Here is an 18,496-nt window from a genome sequence, read left to right on the forward strand (position 1 = left end):
CCCCAGGCTGTGGTTTACATCTCCTATGAACTCCAGGAACCTAGTCTTAACTTTGCAAAAGGAACACAGATGTTCATGAAGTGGTGATTGGACATGACCAAATGAAAGACAAGTGAGAATGATGATGAAGGCTTAAAAAAGTTACTCAGAGAATTGGCAGTATGTTAAATTAATGAATTCCTCAAGTAACTTTTATTACATACCCTAATATGGACCAGGCACTGTTACAGGATTAGGTGAGGGACATACAATCATGAGGAAACCACATCCCTGCCACTCTCTTACAAGCTTACATTCTAATGAGAAAGAAATTAAATGATAAAGCAAAATAACTTTGGCTAGTGGTAAGCATTATGAAAAAGTTAGTGCAGGCTAAGGGACAGAACATGATATGGGTGTTTAGAAAGGCTTCTTTTAGAAGGGGTGGTGAAAGCAGTCCCTCTGGAGAGGACTGCAGAGTGGGGACCTGAACAAAGACTATCTCTGAGACAGAAACATCCCCACATGAAGAGGATCGAAATAAAGGCTCAGGAAGAGACGTGCACATATAAGGAACGGAAAGAGTGGGGTTGATGGGAGAAGCTGGCAAGGGGTATTTTATAGAGTGATATGGGAAACCACTGAAGGCTTTATATGTTAGAGCAATGTGATAATACTTAAAATAGATCATTTTAGCTACTGTTCAAAGAAAAGATTGTGGCAAAGGCGTCACAGAAATCGGATGACACTTAACAGAAAAGTGATAGCTGATATAGGGAAATCTGATGAGCTATAAAAGCAGGCAGGATAGAAATTTTCTCTGTACTTAGAATTGGGTTAGAATTATATTGAACATAGATGGCAAAAGCAGAAAGGACAAGAGGACACCTGGAATCAATTAAGGCCATGAAAACCCGTTTTTCATGCCTTAATTATGAAAATCTTATACTGTTCAAGATTTTCTATAAGGTACACACATTATTGAAGATAATTAGAATTATCCAAGTAGCATTCTCAAACATCTGTAGTTTGAAATGTGTTTATAAGAGTCATAAAATTCAAACTTTTCTGAGTATTTGAGTGCTTTCCAATATGAAGTTTAAATTGCAGTGGTAAAAATAAATCCTATTTGCCCAATACATATACTACACAAAATTGTTGTAAGGGTCAAGTAGAGAAGTAAAATAACTTGTCAAGTCACCTTAGTGGAAGAATGATTTGAATGCAGAGCTGACATGGAAGTCCACGTTCCTTCCACATAATAGAAATGTTCAAGTGGTTACAAAGCCAAAGTTTGAACAAATGAAAGTTTTCAAATGGTTAGAACATCACACTGTGGCTTCCAGCCTAAGAGTGAAAGGGATGAAGGGCTCAAAGCCCACACAATGAATGCTGCTCTGACGTGATGTTCCCCTTATCAAAGCTCAAGCACATTGTGTCTCTTTGAACCCTTCAATATATCCACGCATTAAGACCCTTAATATGCCTATACTTTTAATTTCATTTTTAAAAATTTGGTATGTAGCTGGGCGTGGTGGCTCATGCCTGTAATCCCAGCACTTTGGGAGGCTGAGGTGGGTGGATCACGAGGTCAGAAGTTCGAGACCAGTCTGGCCAACATAATGAAACCCCATCTCAACTAAAAATACAAAAAAATTAGCTGAATGTGGTGGTGTGCGCCTGTAATCCCAGCTACTTGGGAGGCTGAGACAGGAGAATCATGTGAACCCGGGAGGCAGAGTTTGCAGTGCGCCAAGATTGCACCATTGCACTCGAGCCTGGGCGACAATGCGAGACTCCATCTCAAAAACAAACAAACAAACAAAAAAAAACAAAAAAACTGGTATATAAATTTTGGAATTTATCTTCATAATCTATTACAGCTTAGGGTGAGTTAAGAAATGGCTCTCAGAACAAATGATTATTATGAAATTATTTTTTGAAAACTCATGAAAACTAAATGTTTAAGCTTTTGATGCAGACTGTGGCATTAATAATGGGGTTATAAGTGGCAATATTTAAAAGCTATTGAAGTAAAACTTAGAACTTCATTTCTGAAAGTAGTCATTTTTATGTTCACTTTGTTTTAAAATAGGAACATGGTTAAGAATTTCACTGCTCTGTGAACTTAAGATACCAACCGCAAAGGACAAATGTAATGTTCCATAACATGAATGGACTTGTATTAAAAATCAGGATTTAATTTGTGGGTCATTTGAAGAAAAAAAGTACCAGGATCATTAGGACAAATAACATTTTCATTCCCATAGTGGGGCAACTAAAACCTGAGACAGAGAACAGACAGAGGGAACACAGACACAAAGGCCAGCAAAATGCAAGCACCAATGGGTAAGAACTGAGAACTCAGCAAAATACCTGGTGGACGAGGCGGCAACCTAGTTTTCAGTTCTAAAATAACACAGTCTGGGCATCCATGCTTCTGAATTCCAGACAAATAAGCAATTTAAACCTGAATCTGATCGAGCCTCAAGATCTACCAGTTTACCACACAGGGGACAGAAACATGTGTTCAGTGACAGCATACTTAGTGAACAAACCCAGGAGAAAAATTCTTCAGGATATGACCCAATTTCTTCAAGTAAAAAATACGGAGAAGCCTGTGGTTAAAGTCAATGCAACATATTTGGACTTTGAACAAACCAATTAAAACAAATTAGAGATGACAGCACTCTGGATACTGATGGGTAGTATTGCATTACTTTTAACTCTTAGAGTAAAGCTATATGGTTATGTTTTAAAAGTCCTTAACCTTGTGTATTGAAATACTTGGGAACAAACTTACTCGTGGGGGATTTTCTTCCCAATAGCAAGGGTGGGAGGTGGAATGGTGAATTGGAGTACAGATTGAATAGTTTGCTGATCATTACTTTTGGAGCTAATAAATGGATATTATAGGTATTCCACAACTTTGTGTTTGAAATTTCCCATAAGTTTGAAAATGGAAAGTTTTAAAATAGCCATAGGGCAGCATGAAGTTAACATCCTTTGACAACTTAGAAAACTGATTCTGTAACAGGTAAGACAAAAATCAAGACCCTGGAAAAGCTCTTTCCCTAGCCCACAAAGCCACCTCCAAAAACACCTTTTAACATACAAACCTCATTTCACATGCAGGTTTATCCTCCAGAACTCCCCATCTTCACAAACCACCCTCACCCACAGCACTCCTATTTCAAAGCAAAGATAAGGCACATAAGTAATTTAGACACTATTAATAATTTAATACTTGGGAGGTTGAGATGGGAGGATCACTTGAGGCCAGGAGTTTGTAACTGACCTGGGCAACATAGCAAGACTTCATCTCTAAAAAAAAAAAGTCAAAAAAAAATTCAAGATTAATTTGCTAACAGGGCCTTTGCTAACATTTGCCTTTCTTCAACGTCTGTCTTGTAAAGCAAACTGTTTAGCATTTAGAAGTAGCTTTTCAGAAATATCAATTTATAACTCAGCAATGTGTACTACAAATCATGCAGAAAGAACAGTCTTAATGAACCATTTACCCTTTCAAGCATGAAGTGGCTAACTTATGCTGGGTCTTGTTAACGTTTCTGGTTAGTCTTTACAGTTAGAACTGTAACTGATTTAAGTAGCAGAGCCTTTATCTCCTTCACAGAAGTTGCCTTGTGAAGCTGTTTTTTCCAGCCTCCACCACCTGCCATTAGTGAACATGTTTTAAGTCTTTGAAATCCTCTTCAGAAGCTGTAACTTTAAAAAAAAAAAAAAAAAAAAAAAAAAAAAAAAAAATCCTTAGCAGTAGTACATCTTCCCCTCTGCGGATGTATTTTATTTCTTGAAACAGCAACAAATCACTTGGAGCCAAGTCTAGCAGACAAGTAATTAAAGTAGATAAAATAAATGTAATGGTAATCTTCATGTAATTATAAAGTAATGCAACATTTTGACTTTCAAGATCTGTAAACTGATTTCCAAAATGATGAAAATAATTACTAAATGTAACTTGAAAACATTAATTTGGACACAAATTCTGGCTTTTCATCAAAACTTCCCTTCTTTGTGGTCTGAATTCTCCTAGCCTTCATGAAGTCGTAACATTAAATGCCTAAATTATACAGAACTACTAAAGCTCAATAGTTACTAAATTTTGGTTCACTCAATAGGGTACCTCATTTCATAAATTGTACTTAAGTCTGACTCAAAATTACCTTGTGGTACCATTCAAGAGAAAATCAGGTTTTGAGTTTAGTGCTACAATACATTAAATGTTACATTGCTGGGCCACTCCCGTTTGCTTTTTCCATATAGACAATGATGACTTAAAATAGCTCACAATGCAGTTAAGAATTGCATTTTAATAATCTCAAACTACCATCTGATGGAGGAAAGAATAAGTTTGTCAGAAAACCAGTACAGCCATTTTGCTATTAACGTTTTGCTTTTTAATAATTTATTTAAATAAGATATTTGAAGCAGTTTAGAAAAAACAAGATTTGTATTTTATTTCCTTGTAAAAATCTTTACACATGCAGACAAACCAGTGTTAAGAAAGTATTCACCATCATTTAAACAAATAACCACTTAAATAGAACAGTGTCTGCAATTTTATCTGTATAAAAATAAGATACATTTTTACAGAATTCACGCTCCAGTTCTTATAGCAATAAACGATACACAACTATAATAAAGTACAATTGAACCTGACCATGGTTTTTAATTAGATACTGCTAGGGCATTTTAATGTGCAAAAAAATTAACATAGTTCTTTTCAACAGAAAATGTCCTCAGTGTTCTAGAGACCTAGAGGGTTTCAAGAAATCAAATCCTAATCAGTTTGCAGTTTATGTTTTGATTGAGTCCATACATCACACTGTAGATAGCCAAAACCAAGAATTGATGCAGGCTCAAAGGAAGAGGAAGTCAGCGCCTGTGCCTGCCATGTCCTGAGCGACTGCCACCGTGGTGCTTGCTTTTATGGGACCTCTCAAAGGAGCGAGATCGTTCACGCCTGTCCCTATGATGTCCCCTTTCATGCCTGTGTTTCTTGGCTGCATCTGAGTGATCCCGAGACTTGCTCTGAGATCGAGAACGAGATTTTTTCCTTTTATGACCATGTCTGTTTGAACTTTTTAAATCATCTCTGGTATGCTTGGCCTTAAGGTGAGGAGAACCATGATTATGATGTCTTCGAGGGCTTTCACTGTGACTGCGGGACCTGCTTCTTGATCTTGAGCTGTATGTTCCAGATCGACTCCGCCTATTATTATAGCTTAGATAATAAAAATTTGAAGTTTAGGTTCAGTTTCTGTGGGGGAAAAGATTATTCTGGTGGTTGCTCTTAACAGGTTCTAAACGCAGCTACCAGCTATGTGAATAACCAGAACTTTTAAAAAATCTTCCCACCCCTGACTTCTGTATGCCCAAGCCTATAACATATTAAATCTTAAGCATATGCTCTTATGTCTATATTCCAAGGGGAGTAGTTAGCAATTTTTATAGTGTCCTCCTAGAGCTATGCTTTTCATTAAACATCTACCACATGTTCAAAGGAGACAGTGAAGAGCCACAAGGAGCTAACAATCTAATTACAAGCCTAACTAGGGAAGATTCATTGATTGGTTAATCTGATTACTGGTTATTAATAAGGGGTTAATAAAATACATTTGCTAGCAGAAATTAAAAATAAAAGTTTTCACATTACAAATGATACTGTGGCCCTCACAGCACTTCATGGGTAGCTCCTACACTTCTCCAAAAAACATGGGAGAAAATATAACAGAATGCCATTAAGATCCTTTATGTCCAGAACATCTCCAAACTAAGTTCTCCTAATTTGCCTCATATTAAAAGCCTAATTCTAACCTAACTTTGAAAACAATCTATATTCAATTTTTAAAGAAAAAACAATAACCTTTAAAAACTCCAAATAAGACTGCTTTCCTAAGAAAACATTTACTTACTGTCTTCTTGGAGTATGTGATCTAGAGCGAGATCGTGTTCTTGACCTTGATCGACTTGCACTTCTGCTATTTCTACTTCTCTTGCTGTCTTTTCTTACACTTCAAAAAACCACAATATATTAGTTACAAACTTAGTGTGTTAAAAAGTAAACACATAAAAGATTCCTCAGGCCAATTTTCTAGCCCAAGTTTACTCACCCATTGTAAGGGCTTTTGGAAGCCTGCTGTCTATCCTCAGGTTCTTTTTTGACTGTCTTCACATTAATGGAGATTGGTGATTTCTCTTCGGCTTTTATTTCTCTTGGTGATGCTTTTAAGACATAACAACATGTTAACTACTGGTTTTAACAGAGGGCCAAAAGTTGTTTCTAAATGTAACTGAAAGTACCATGCTTCCAGTATCAGTCTTTAGTTGACTCCCAGAGAAAACACAGTAACAGTTTCTTAGCAATTTTTCTCTATGTAACTTTCAAATGTAAAAGCTCTCTAATAAAGAAAACACTTTCGGTGCCCCCAAGTCATTTTAATTCTAAATACATCTTACATGGCTTGGAGGCTGGAGAAAATCCACCAAGGGTTGAAAGGGCTGGAGTTCCATCAGGATTCAATCCCTTTGCTTTTAATTTGGCTTCTTGTAGGGCTACTTTTCTTTTTTCTACTTCTTTTTCCAATAATTCATAGTTTGGCTGTTGAAGAAAAAAAAAAAGTTACGTGTTTCTCCCTTATAGTAGCTTAGACTCTTAGCAAATTGACATAAACGAGTAAACAAAGAATACCTTTTTTCTGGTATAAAGCCTAAGCGTTTCTATGCAGATATCCTGGATTTCCTCTTCTGTAGTACCAAAAAGAAGAAACCAATGGGGACGAGTTGGCAATGGAATCTAAACCATAAGAACAGAATGGTTTAAATTTTTGTTGTATCTGTATTGGAACCACTGAAAATTTGTGTGATTTATCCTACAGAACAAAATGGGAAACATACACCTACCTGAAGTGCTCTAGCTGCAAGGTAGATGCAAGCACATGCTATAGTCTCTGGTTGAAATCGAACAAACACATTGGTTCGAAGACTGTCGTTCATGTAATTCCTGAAAAATATTTCAACTATAAGCTTGTATGTAAACAAACCAGTTCTTCTGAAGCTTACATAAAATTGGAGACTCAATCTACTTTATTCTTTTTTCTTCTCTTATTTATATTCACATCCTCATATTCTAGCATATAACAACTCTTAACTAAAAAAAAAATCAGTAAGCAGTTAAGAATTTAATAGGAGGACCATTTGCAGTTCTCCAATACATATGATCAAAGCCCTTTTAAATTATTTTGTATTACTATCCGACTAGAAATTACTCAAGTATTATTTCTGTAAAAAGCAATGCTTTCAAAGTCAATTCTGACAAGATTAGGTTCAGAAATGATAAACCACTCCAACAATACTTCAAGCCATTAATTATTGACCATCTCTCCTTTATCCACAATAAAAACTGTGTCAACCAAGTTCGTTTCAAAAGCTCAAAGTATCATTAACGGGTAAAAAGGCATTTTCAGTAAGTACCAATTTTTAAACTTACATTAAGAAAGCTAAGAGACTTCAGAAAATCTAGATAGGGAAGTAAAGAGCAATAAACACATATAATGGCCTTGTTTACATACCTTTTTTTTGTGACTAGGTAAAAGAGATAAACTATTTCGGTTAAAAAATTGCTGAACTTTTATTATTAATGAACTCTCCCCACAATATTCCTAAACTAATAAAGAAAATTTACAGGTCATTTAAAAGGTTAAGCTGAAATTAAACGGACTATTTCTTAAAAATCCTAAACCATCAGAACTGCTATAATCCATTTTATGAAAAACATTTAAAATGTCATGCATTTTATAAAAGTAACGAGACTTTTCTAACATTACAAACATTTACTGAGTCCAAAAGAAGCATGGCAGTCATAAATAGGACATCTTGCTGGGAAGTCCAAAATATAAAAATTACTTAACTGAGTCCTTCACATCAGTCTTAGCAAACAGTAGTTGTGGCTGAACCACAAACTCCTTGGCTTGACCTTTAAATATGCCAGCAAGCAAAATCACACATCTGCATCTCAAAGAGTCCAAGTGCTAAAGCATTTAAGCAGTATAATAGTAACATCTCTTTCAATAATGAAGTGCTTCTTACTTCTAACATTACCCGCAATACAGCCAAGCAGCTATATAACTACATAAATTAAGCCAGTGTGGGAACTGGTGCCCATTTTAAACTGCAAGTTTGTAGTCTCCTTTGGTAGAATTCATGCTATACACACTAAAAATAAAAATTTAGTCAAACTCCTAATAAACCATTTAATTCATAATGGCTGGACAACAATTCTATCAAAAATGAACTATTCATTTTGATAGTTACAAGTATACATTAAATACATAGGCATGTCAAATAGTTACTTCTAGAAGCAAATATACAAATCCTTTTGACACCCCGACAGAACTAGAAGATGCTGCCAGATGGATATGGACCACTTCAGTGAATCTCGGATGAGAGCTTGCACTGGATTGGCTGGAGAGCAGGGTAGCCAATCAGGCCATCCTGAGGTCATGGGCTGAAGTGCAGAGGGCAGAGTTCTATGACTTACCATCATGGACTACCCTTTAATTAAAGAGTAGAAAAAAGAACAAAGTTAAATTGAGTTCTCCATTAAAAGTAATTAGTCAAGCCAAGAAAACAGGAAGCAGAAATAAGCATTATTTACCTTTTGGTTAAAAAAACAAAAAGAACAACAAAAAGCCCCAAAACAAACTTATCTCATTATTTTGGAAAGGGAAACGAAACTTACTTTATTTCTGCTTCTGTTTTCCTGGCTAGGAAAGAAATCTAAAAAAGTGACTTACCAGGCAGTTTGAACCAGGGTTTGATTACGTTCACATTCTAAGACTTGTAAATACATAACAATGATCTGAAGGACAAGGGAAAAAAACTCAATTTAGTATACTGGTAGTTCTTTCAGACTACAGAGTTCAATAAAAAAAGTAACTGAAAATGTTAGATTCAAGTTCTAATTCTACATCAATAACACAGACCAACTTAAACGTACATAAGATTCTAATGTGAGTTGTTGTATTACTAGATTTTTACATAAATTGTTTAGAACTGTATTTTAAAATTGTGTGGGGAAAAAAGGCAATTAAAGAATATTTTTCATTGGCACTTTACCATGTGACAGGCACTGTGCTAGGAGATTATTTCACTTAATTTCCCAAGGTACATTTTTAGCCCAGATAGTTCTGACCTGAGCACTCGCTCTACCACTTATACGGATGATAATGAAAGCTAAGAGATTTAGAGAGAAACAAATTTCCAATAACGTTTAACAGTGAGCAGCTACTACACTTAGAACATTCTACTATGATGGTTAAGTATGCCAAATACTTTTGTAGCTACATATTATTCCTTGGAATGAGGAACTTTACATCTCTGTTCTCTAGGTGGAAAAACTGGGACTTTACCCACAGAAACAAAAATAACTTCTTTGTGACCACACAATTAAGATTTGAACCTAAATTTTTGTACTCTCATTTTACTGATAAATCTCAACATCCAAAAGAATGTTTTTTGATGAAGCCTGAACCTTTAAAAGAATGCTTTTTAAAATCAAGGTTAACGCTCACATAGAAACATAAATTCGTATCAAGTAGAAATTTTGGAGAACTCCTAATACTTACGAACCCAATTTCTGTACTCTATAACTCACCTTATGAGGATGCTTGACATGAACACAAAATCCCAACTCCTTTAGCACCCTCCTCTCTGCTTTGATAACTTGATTTTTGGTGTTAATGTAGTTCTGATCAAGGATCAGGGGGCTTGGAGTCCTATAGTTTTTAAGAAATAAAATCAAAACTGTTTTGCACATCCAAAAAATTTTATTTGTGGCATCTCCATTTTCCCTTCCAACCAACTATTGGCAACAGAAACCAGCTTTTTAAACTCCTGCAAACAAGTTAAAGCATTAATCTTGTGCTGTCCAAGTTATACTAATTAAATATATACATCTATGAGACTAAGTTCAACTAAATTCTATAATGAAAAAAATTCAATCTAATGCTCTTGGGTTCATCCTTGTCAACTTTTCCATTCTGCTTATATTCTGGGTGTGTGTGTATACATATTTAACTTTAGAGATAGTGTGATTTGTTATCACAAACCTCAAAGTCTCTCCAAGAGACTTTCCACTGACAAAACTAATGTGCTCCAGGCTGGTCCGATGGCAGTGGGTTACCAGAACTTACTAACATCAGTGTCACTAAAGTTGGTAGACAATCCCCTACTGCTAAATTTGACTGGCTTAAAAAAACACAAAAAACTAATGTGCTTCTAAGATTTACAGTACTATAAAGTCCTCATAAGATCATACTGTTTTTTTTACTCATTCTATAAAATAACAACTGTTGGCTGGTTTATGGCCAAAATTTTTTTAAAACTTGGTGGGGGTGGGGGGGAACAGTGGGTAGTTTATCCAGATTCCCCTAATGGGGTGATATGTTTTTAACAATTTGTTCTAAGAGCCTACCTGTTTAAAAAAGCAATCTGAAAACTAAAGATTTAGCTCAATTACCCAAGTAAATTAAAAATTATATTATGAGATTCATGAGATCAAGGCCAAAATTTCATCAGGGTTGTGGCTTCAGGCAACATACTTTTGTATTAATACAAAAGAGAATGAAGGGCCATAGTGAGGAAACCAGAACACATTCAAGGGCTCTGTATCAGACTAAATTTTGGTAATTCAGAAGGTTCTAAAACACAGAAGGCTTATGTCAGTGATTTAATGCTTTAAAAGTAGCATATTCAACTGATGTTATCCCCAAATGTTTTATTATATAGTTTAAAAACCTACCACTTAAAATAAAAGACTATCTTATATGTCTTACAATTCAAAACTGGTTTCTTCCTGAGAAGATTTAGTCAGGAAAGGTTAAGGAATTGAGCTTTTGTTTTTTGTTGTTGGTCATATCTGAAATTTACCCATGTCCAATATATTCTTAGATCCAACCAACAAAAACTACAATTTTATCAAGATATTGATTATATGGTAAGTTTACAGGTTGAACTTACTCAGCCAAAAGACTGTTCTAGGCAGAATACACAATCTGTTTTTTTAAAACAGTCATCCTCTCTACCCCAATGCACATCAGATCCAGAAAAATGTAATCTCATATTTAAAAAACCAAAGTCTATTTCAATACATGCACCTGAAGGTTAGAAAATCTGAAATGATCTTTATTACCCCTATAGTAACATCAGAGTAAAAAGTCAGCTATCATACGTTTTCCTTTATTCCATTTAAAATTATTAGAAACTGGAATGCTTACTAACGACAACTGGCAGACCTGACAAGATAAAAAAAACAGCTGTTACTTAAAATGGCCTTCACTTAGTTCCATTTCTCACACCTGTAATGAGGCCACCAGTTGGCCTCATTGAGCTGCTTTCTAACATTAACGTGTAATGATGAATCCACTTTATCAGGACAATAGGCTACAAATTGCTCTTTGGAAAAAAAAGTTAAACTTAATTCTTCTTAATTCTCATGAGAGCAACCTATCTCACTCACACACACACACACACACACACACACACACTCTCTCTCTCTCTCTCTCTCTCTCTCTCTCTCTCTCTCGCTCTCTCTCTCTCTCTCTCTCCACACACAAGATCTTAAGGCTTATGATCAGTCTTTATCATCATAGGAAATTTGTAAACAGGTTAAATCAACCTCACTCTTTTTAACTGAATGGCTGTGTTATCTAATGGCTCTCCTTAAACTGGCATTAAGAGATAAAATAGCTCGTGTTACAGCTGTATACCATTTTAACTCTTAACCCCTTGCAATCCAGACAGTAGACTGTATCATCAAAATTCCTAAATACAATTTTATTAAAGTACAGTTGTCTCATTTTTCTCCATTTATGTTAATAAAGATTATCTATACCTCTAAAGATAACTGCTTTAAGAGTTGCCTTCAAATGGTGACATAATTCATTTGTTTTTCTAATTACACTAAAGCAGTTAAATATTTGTTTGAATCATAGCTATTTAGTCCCAAATCAGATTTAATCAGGCCATATTGTTTGTGTCAAAATCCCAATGATACCAACATAGATTGAAGAAAACCAAACCCATTATTTACTATAATTCAACTACATACTCAACTTCTTGCTTAATCCTATTACCTGCAGTTTTCAAAGTTAACTTTGTGGGTGTATAACCTAAAACCAGAAACCTTATTTTGTTCAGAATTGGTTTTACCTCACAAATTAAGGATGTACCCATAATTTACAACTACCTGCTAGAGATTATTTTGTATCGTAAATTTAAAAAGTATCTCCATAAATCAGCAATAAACAAAGTTTCAAAGTATAAATTAGTACTTTGTTGCAACAAGTACATTAAATTAAAGCCTGCTAGAATTTCTTCCTCCCCAATCAGGTAAACTTTCCTTGCCAATAAAGTCTGGAGACATGGCATTTTTAAATCTCTAAAAAAGACTTCAGAGAAAACAAAAAAAATTTTCATTATCAACACACAAACTAACTCAATCTCTGCTTTAAGTTTTATTGTCTGATTTTTCTGATCTATACATGAATAATTTTCAACTTTAGAAAATCCTGGGACTTTGGTCATTAGAAATTTATTAGGTGGTTTGTTAGAGGCGCGATTTTCCTTTAGCATGATTATGTAATTGAAGTATAACTCAACAAAAATTACAGAGTCCAAACATGGTAGTCTCATTTATGTGTTATAAAGACTGAGAAATTTGGAACTAGATCTTCAAGAGACTATATTAATAACAGACAGGTTGTTTACAAAGAGGCAGACTGCCAAGGAAATGTACAGAAATTTGTAATGCCTACTTCAAAGGTAGAAACATTCTTTACAGGTATTTAAATAAACTGAAAGCCACCTTGTAGAGCCACAGAATTAAACTGTAGAAGGCTGGCTGACTAAATGACATCACTTAACACCCTTCTAATTCTTACCTAACCAACTTTTATGATCTATCGATACACTAAAAATATACATTTAATAATGAGAATGGTTAAACCAGTCCTAAAAAATATTAATACACTACGTCTCAGAAGTAAATATGACAAAGCAATCATCCCTCTAAATTTAGCCATTCATTCTGAACCTAAAAGACAATTACTGAACCACAAAAAATTTGAAGGAGGAATAGGCCAAACAATCCAGGTTGGGGATTAAGGACTGGTATTTTTTAAAAAGCTTCTCTGCAAGTTCTCAATGTGTAGCCAGGCTGATGAGACCAAAGACCTACAGGCGACATGAATAACGTATCTCCACTGTAACTGTCAAAGTCACACTGCAATTTAAAGTTATGTATCGACTAGGTTAAAACAAATAGCATCAAGACAAGTGATATCCTTTACCTAACTGATGTGTAATACTGATAGTACTTTCTAATGACACTAACCTATGCAAAAATAAATACAAAGCTATAGTTCTAATAACTTGGACAGCAAAGACAAAAGCTTATAACAAGAAACAGGAGTTTTTCTAAATGGTTCACCAGTGGCCAACCTGTTAGTCCCCGATTCCAGTGACCTATTCTCAGAGCACTGGCTTCTCCTTGGGGATTTTCGATACTTCACTCACTGTTGCCATGACGACAGCTTCATCTCTATGTACCACTCCACATCACCCAGGCTTTGGTAAATGTAGCTGGTCGCTGTATAGTCGGTTGCAAGGGAAAAAAGAGTTGAAGTTAATAACATATACAAGTTACGTGCTTGAGTAAACTTGTAATATGCATAGAAACACTTTTACATCCTGCTTTAAAAAAAGGCTTCCATGCAATTAACAACTCCTTTTTAATTTTGCTATAATCAGACTTCTAAGATTGAAACAAAATCAGTTTTCTCTGTAATAATGACCCAAAAAAACAAAGTTACATCAGACACAACAATCAGGTGAGATCATACTATTTTAAATTCCACGGTTTTTACAGTTAAGACCTATTCTGACATCAGCGAAGAAAACTCAGTCTCACAGAAAACTTCCCAAAAGATAATCATGTGATTACACAATAGTTGGCTCAATAGTTCAAAGGATAATGCTAGAAAACCATTTCCTTTAAGCAAAGAGAAACCTTTGACTAAAGATAGAGCCTTGTATTAGTGTCATGACTTTAAACATCCTGAAGAATCAGTCAGGTGCTATCTAAATAGATTTAAGCTCAGACCATACCAATCACCAATTTGAAATCTTCCCAATTCCCAAGGACTTACCAACAAACTAAAAGGTATTTTAGAATTTAAAAATTACTCTATCCCTGGACACAGTTAAGGTGAATGAGTAAAGATAGGGGAGAAAAAGTATGTAAGAAAACGGTTTCAGACTTTTGACTAGGATACTCTTAAAAAAAAAAAAACAAAAAAAAACCTGTAGACTCACAGAATAGACTAGTCATCTTAAAGCTGCTTTAATATTTGCTTATCTGAATAGTTCCATTACTGCCAACTTACAGATTCAGCCAATAAGGACTACTCATTTAGGATACCAACTTGGCACTAACCAACATACCCAACCCCCAGAACAACTTACGATCCTTTTAATAACTTCCTTTCAAACTCAGTACAGTTTGTTGAACTTCACTACAATTCCTTAAAGAGTGAATACAAAAACTAATCTACACCAAATATAACCTTCTGCAGCATGTACTGGAAGTCACCTGTAGATGCAAGAAGTCTTGCAACAAACTTTTTGGTACTGCCTCAAAGGAACACATAGGTCCACATAAAGTTATGTTATCACAACACCTAGCAGATACTATTTCAGTCTCTATTTTCTTACAACATCAAATAAATGGGCCTCATCTAAATGTAACCCAATCACTCCAACTTGTTAATTTTCTAACCCACTCACTGAGACTGTATCTGACCAAACAAAATACCTGTTTAATCCCTTTGACTTCAAACTTCAAACTTTATCATCCTGCAGTCCTTTCAGATCCGGTATTATTCGATATATCGTAGTTCAATGTTGAGAAGTACTCTAACAAAAGCCAACCTCAATTGATAAAGAATTAACTGGGACTTCGAGTAGAAAAACATAATCTACACAGAACTTTGCCACAATATTAACTTAAACTACAGTGTTAAAACTTCCAGCCTTCAGTCTTCCAGAAAGGGGAGAGGAAAAATAACTTACAGAATACACTCACACTTGAGCCAAATGTATTCCCTTTCTTGTTTAATCTTAAGCCACAGGCCTGGCTTCACAGCACTGTTAGGATTGTCCATAAACGCAACTGCCTCTACAAACTTTAGATAACTGGTTAATTATGGATTTTTTCAAATTAATTTAAATATCAGTGTTCCTGTATGAACTTTAACACCTAAATTAAAGTCCGTTTTGTTTTGCACCCATATTCCCTTGAGAGGAAAGATGTTTTCACTTGATGACTGGTGCACGGTACAGCAGTAGCAAGAGATGCTATGCTCAATAATGCCAATCTTACCTTTTTCCTCTTAACTGGCGCAGGTGGTGGAATACATTAATCACATCTCTTATTCTTCTAGGTGCTTCTTCGATTTTTGATGCAAGATTAATACAAGCCATAGCAACAATCTGAAAGAATCCAGGAGAAACAAAAACCATTGTTAGATTAAATTTACTTTGATGAATAAACTTTAGAACACAAGTGGGACAACCTTTAGCAAAATTAGAGCGAACATTTCTATGCCATAAGCTTACTAGCTAAGCTAGTACCATATTCTTTTTGTTGTTCTACTCATCTTAATTTTGGTTCCAGAGTCAAGCTCAACCTCACAGTGAGTTCTGCATTTGGTTGAAAACTGTACTTCTCCTTAAGAGGGCACGCTTAGGTTTGGGATCCATTTTCTAGAGTTTGAACACACTCTAAAGGTTTCCAGAGAACTAGGTACAAAGGCCTAAACTAAACCACACCCTTTCTGGAAAAGCTGGCTGCTGACACTACCCCTACTTCTGCCCATTTCCGGATGAAAAATCCCCTTTTAACCGCCTCCGCAGTGCTTACCTCGAAACTGTGTTTGACGAAAGACTTGGAATAGAAAAAACGATGAAACAACACCTGCCCCGTTGCCATCGCCACCTGCAGACAAGAGAGGAGAACCGAAGCGCAGGGGTCAGGCGGGCCCGCTCCAGGCGCCGGCCGCCATTTTGTGCCGCCGCTGGCTTCCCTTTCCCCTCCCGCCGCCGCCGCAGCGAACAGCACGATGCCGGGTCCTCCCACCGCCTCCGCAGCCCCCCGCCCCAGCACGCTCTGGCCCCGGTGGGCCCCAAGCGGGATAGCCTGAGAGAGCCGTCCCCACCCTGCCGGGGCCCGGTGATACTGAGATGCGGCGTAGGGGACGAAAGGGAGGAGAGGGGCACCCGGCCGGCCCGGGGCCGGAGCACTGACCTGCGGCAGCCGGAGGAGAATGCCGGCGGCCTGGATGAGCTCGCAGCCCAGGATGCGCAAGTCTGTCTCGCTGGGCAGGTCGAGCCCGTCCTGCATGGACGGGGTGGGCGAGAGCCTCTCCTCCGGAATCAGAGAGTGGTCGATGGTGAGTGAAACTTCCGAGTACAGGCGGTCGCCGATCAGGATCCCTCCCGTCGTGGTCGTCGTCGTGGTAGTGGTCCCGGAGCTGGAGCCGCCCGCGCTTGGGACAGCTGACGAAGCGGCGGCGGCGGCAGCAGTAGCTGTCGGGTGAGGCCCGGACGCCATAGTCTTAGCGAGCTGCACGCAAGCCCAACGCAGCCGGAACCCGAAACGAGACTAACTAACCAGCGTTCTCGGCGCGACGGATATTCCCGTGACCGCCGGGTTCTCAGCCGCTTCACGCCGTGTGCGCTTCCGCCCTGACGTCACCACGCCGGGCCGCCGCGCGCCAACTAGTCCCTCCAGGCAGCGGCCCCGCCCTTGGCGTCTGGTGCTGCCACCGACTTTGGTGTACTCAGTGGCCAAGGAGGCCGTCTCTAACCAAGGCCCGTCGAAACCGCCTTATCTTCGATACTTAGCCACACAAAAAACGGAGCTTAAAAAGATCTCTTATGCTCAAAATAGAGGTGACAGCATTGACTGTCATTCCTGCTTCCGTCCTCTCCTTCAGCCTCGGCGCGGCTCCTGTTTCGCTTGTACCAAGGGAAGTGGCGGCCGATCTAAGCGCGCTTTGGCGGGTGGAAGTGGTGACTCTGGTGTCGTATGTGGACCAGTGTGTAATATAAAATGACCTTCAAGGAATCTGGAGAGGGTGCTTTACAGTATTTGGAGGACACAGGGCTGTGGACCGTATCGGTTCCCAAATGACAGCTCCACGGAAAGCGTGTGGTTCCCAGTGTGGGGAAGTAGAGCGGAGGCACAGGAATGATCCGGAGGGCGGCTGCTTTCGTAGCTCCGCTTCCGAAACTCGTGGCCGGCTTTTGACACCGCCACGGCTTTCAGTAATTGGAAAATCCCTAGTTTCCAAAAATAGTCTTAACAGTCAGGACTTGACAGAGGTGATTTGATTATGCCTAGGAGTCTCTATTTGTACATGGTTACCTACCGTGGGTAGGCAGGATGGGTGAAGTCAACCTCGTACTTATTTCCTCTGATACTAGCTAGCAATTTCCAGTGTTTCCAGAAACTTGAGGTAAAAATAATACTGATCTAAACTACTAGAATCTACGTTGGAAGGAAAGGAATATAAAAATTAGTGGTGGCACACATCTATACTACCAGCTACTTAGGAGGCTAAGGTGGGAGGATCATCTGAGCCCAGAGAGATCAAGGCAACAGTGAGCTATAATAGTGTCACTGCATTCCAGCCTGAGTGGCAGAGTAAGACCCTGTCTCAAAAAAAATAAAGAGAAAGAAAATAAAAAGAAACACTGTGATAGTTTTTCCAAAGTATGATTTTTCTGGAATTTGTCCCTGAAAAGGATAGGGCAGAGTTATCATTTTTTAAAAATTATTTTTTCCTTCCATTCACAGATATAGACTCATTTTTTTTAAAAAAATGCCTCTCCATGCTTACAAAATAGACTCCATCTTTACAAAACCTTGTGGAATAGAACCACTAGTCCCAATGCCCTCTATCCTCTGGATTAGCCTTTTTTTTTTTCTTTTTTGCCACCTCCAATTAGAGTGTGTCATGGATTTTTAAAAAATGAAACTAAAGTTTAAAATAACATGACAGTTTGATGAGTTAATGCTAAGTAAATACTTACATAAAATATTGATGGACCCCCTCCACCCTTGTTGAAGCTGGGAGGGAGGAACAGTAAAAACAATCTATGAGTTTTCAATAAAATGAAGGGTTCTGTCAGAAGTGAGTGGGAAATGGGGCTAGTGGCTCTATTCCACAAGGTTTTGTAAAGATGGAGTCTACTTTGTAAGCATGGAGAGCCATTTTAAAAAAATGAGTCTATATCTGTGAATGGAAGAAAAAAAATTTTTTTTTAAATGATAACTGTGCCCTATCCTTTTCAGGGACAAATTCCAGAAAAATCATACTTCGGAAAAACTATTACAGTGTTTCTTTTCATTTTCATTCTCTCTTTTTTTTTTTTT

General features: G+C 37.4%; 1 protein-coding gene across 3 annotated transcripts; it reads right to left on the reverse strand.

The window, feature by feature from the left end:
* Positions 1-2,518: 2,518 nt before the first annotated feature.
* On the reverse strand, positions 2,519-17,627 carry CCNL1 (cyclin L1). Of its 3 annotated transcripts, none has more exons than XM_074405549.1 (11): positions 16,364-16,799; positions 15,980-16,054; positions 15,440-15,549; positions 9,656-9,776; positions 8,796-8,860; positions 6,904-7,003; positions 6,692-6,796; positions 6,460-6,601; positions 6,114-6,225; positions 5,916-6,014; positions 2,519-3,303 (listed from the first exon to the last, which is right to left on the reverse strand). In XM_074405549.1, the coding sequence occupies exons 1-11, from the start codon at positions 16,667-16,669 to the stop codon at positions 3,249-3,251; spliced, it is 1,290 nt and encodes a 429-aa protein (XP_074261650.1). In that variant the 5' UTR covers positions 16,670-16,799; the 3' UTR covers positions 2,519-3,248. The 3 variants fall into 3 exon arrangements, with proteins under 3 accessions (XP_074261650.1, XP_039336130.1, XP_039336131.1); XM_039480196.2 differs by lacking the exon at positions 2,519-3,303 and adding an exon at positions 4,432-5,224 and having other exon boundaries at positions 16,364-16,794; XM_039480197.2 differs by lacking the exons at positions 2,519-3,303; positions 5,916-6,014; positions 6,114-6,225; ... (1 more) ...; positions 6,692-6,796; positions 6,904-7,003 and adding an exon at positions 7,047-8,553 and having other exon boundaries at positions 16,364-17,627.
* Positions 17,628-18,496: the final 869 nt, after the last annotated feature.

Source organism: Saimiri boliviensis, chromosome 9 (genome assembly GCF_048565385.1).
Source record: "Saimiri boliviensis isolate mSaiBol1 chromosome 9, mSaiBol1.pri, whole genome shotgun sequence".
In the NCBI taxonomy this organism is placed as follows: domain Eukaryota; kingdom Metazoa; phylum Chordata; class Mammalia; order Primates; family Cebidae; genus Saimiri; species Saimiri boliviensis.

Excerpts from the sequence above, each read along its gene's own strand:
- CCNL1 (XM_039480196.2), bottom strand. The coding sequence starts at position 16,669 with ATGGCGTCCGGGCCTCACCCGACAGCTACTGCTGCCGCCGCCGCCGCT. Across the intron at positions 16,055-16,363 it reads TTCTCCTCCGGCTGCCGCAG|GTGGCGATGGCAACGGGGCA; the intron begins GTCAGTGCTCCG and ends TCTTGTCTGCAG. Across the intron at positions 7,004-8,795 it reads ACCCTGGTTCAAACTGCCTG|GAATTACATGAACGACAGTC; the intron begins GTAAGTCACTTT and ends AATATTTTTCAG.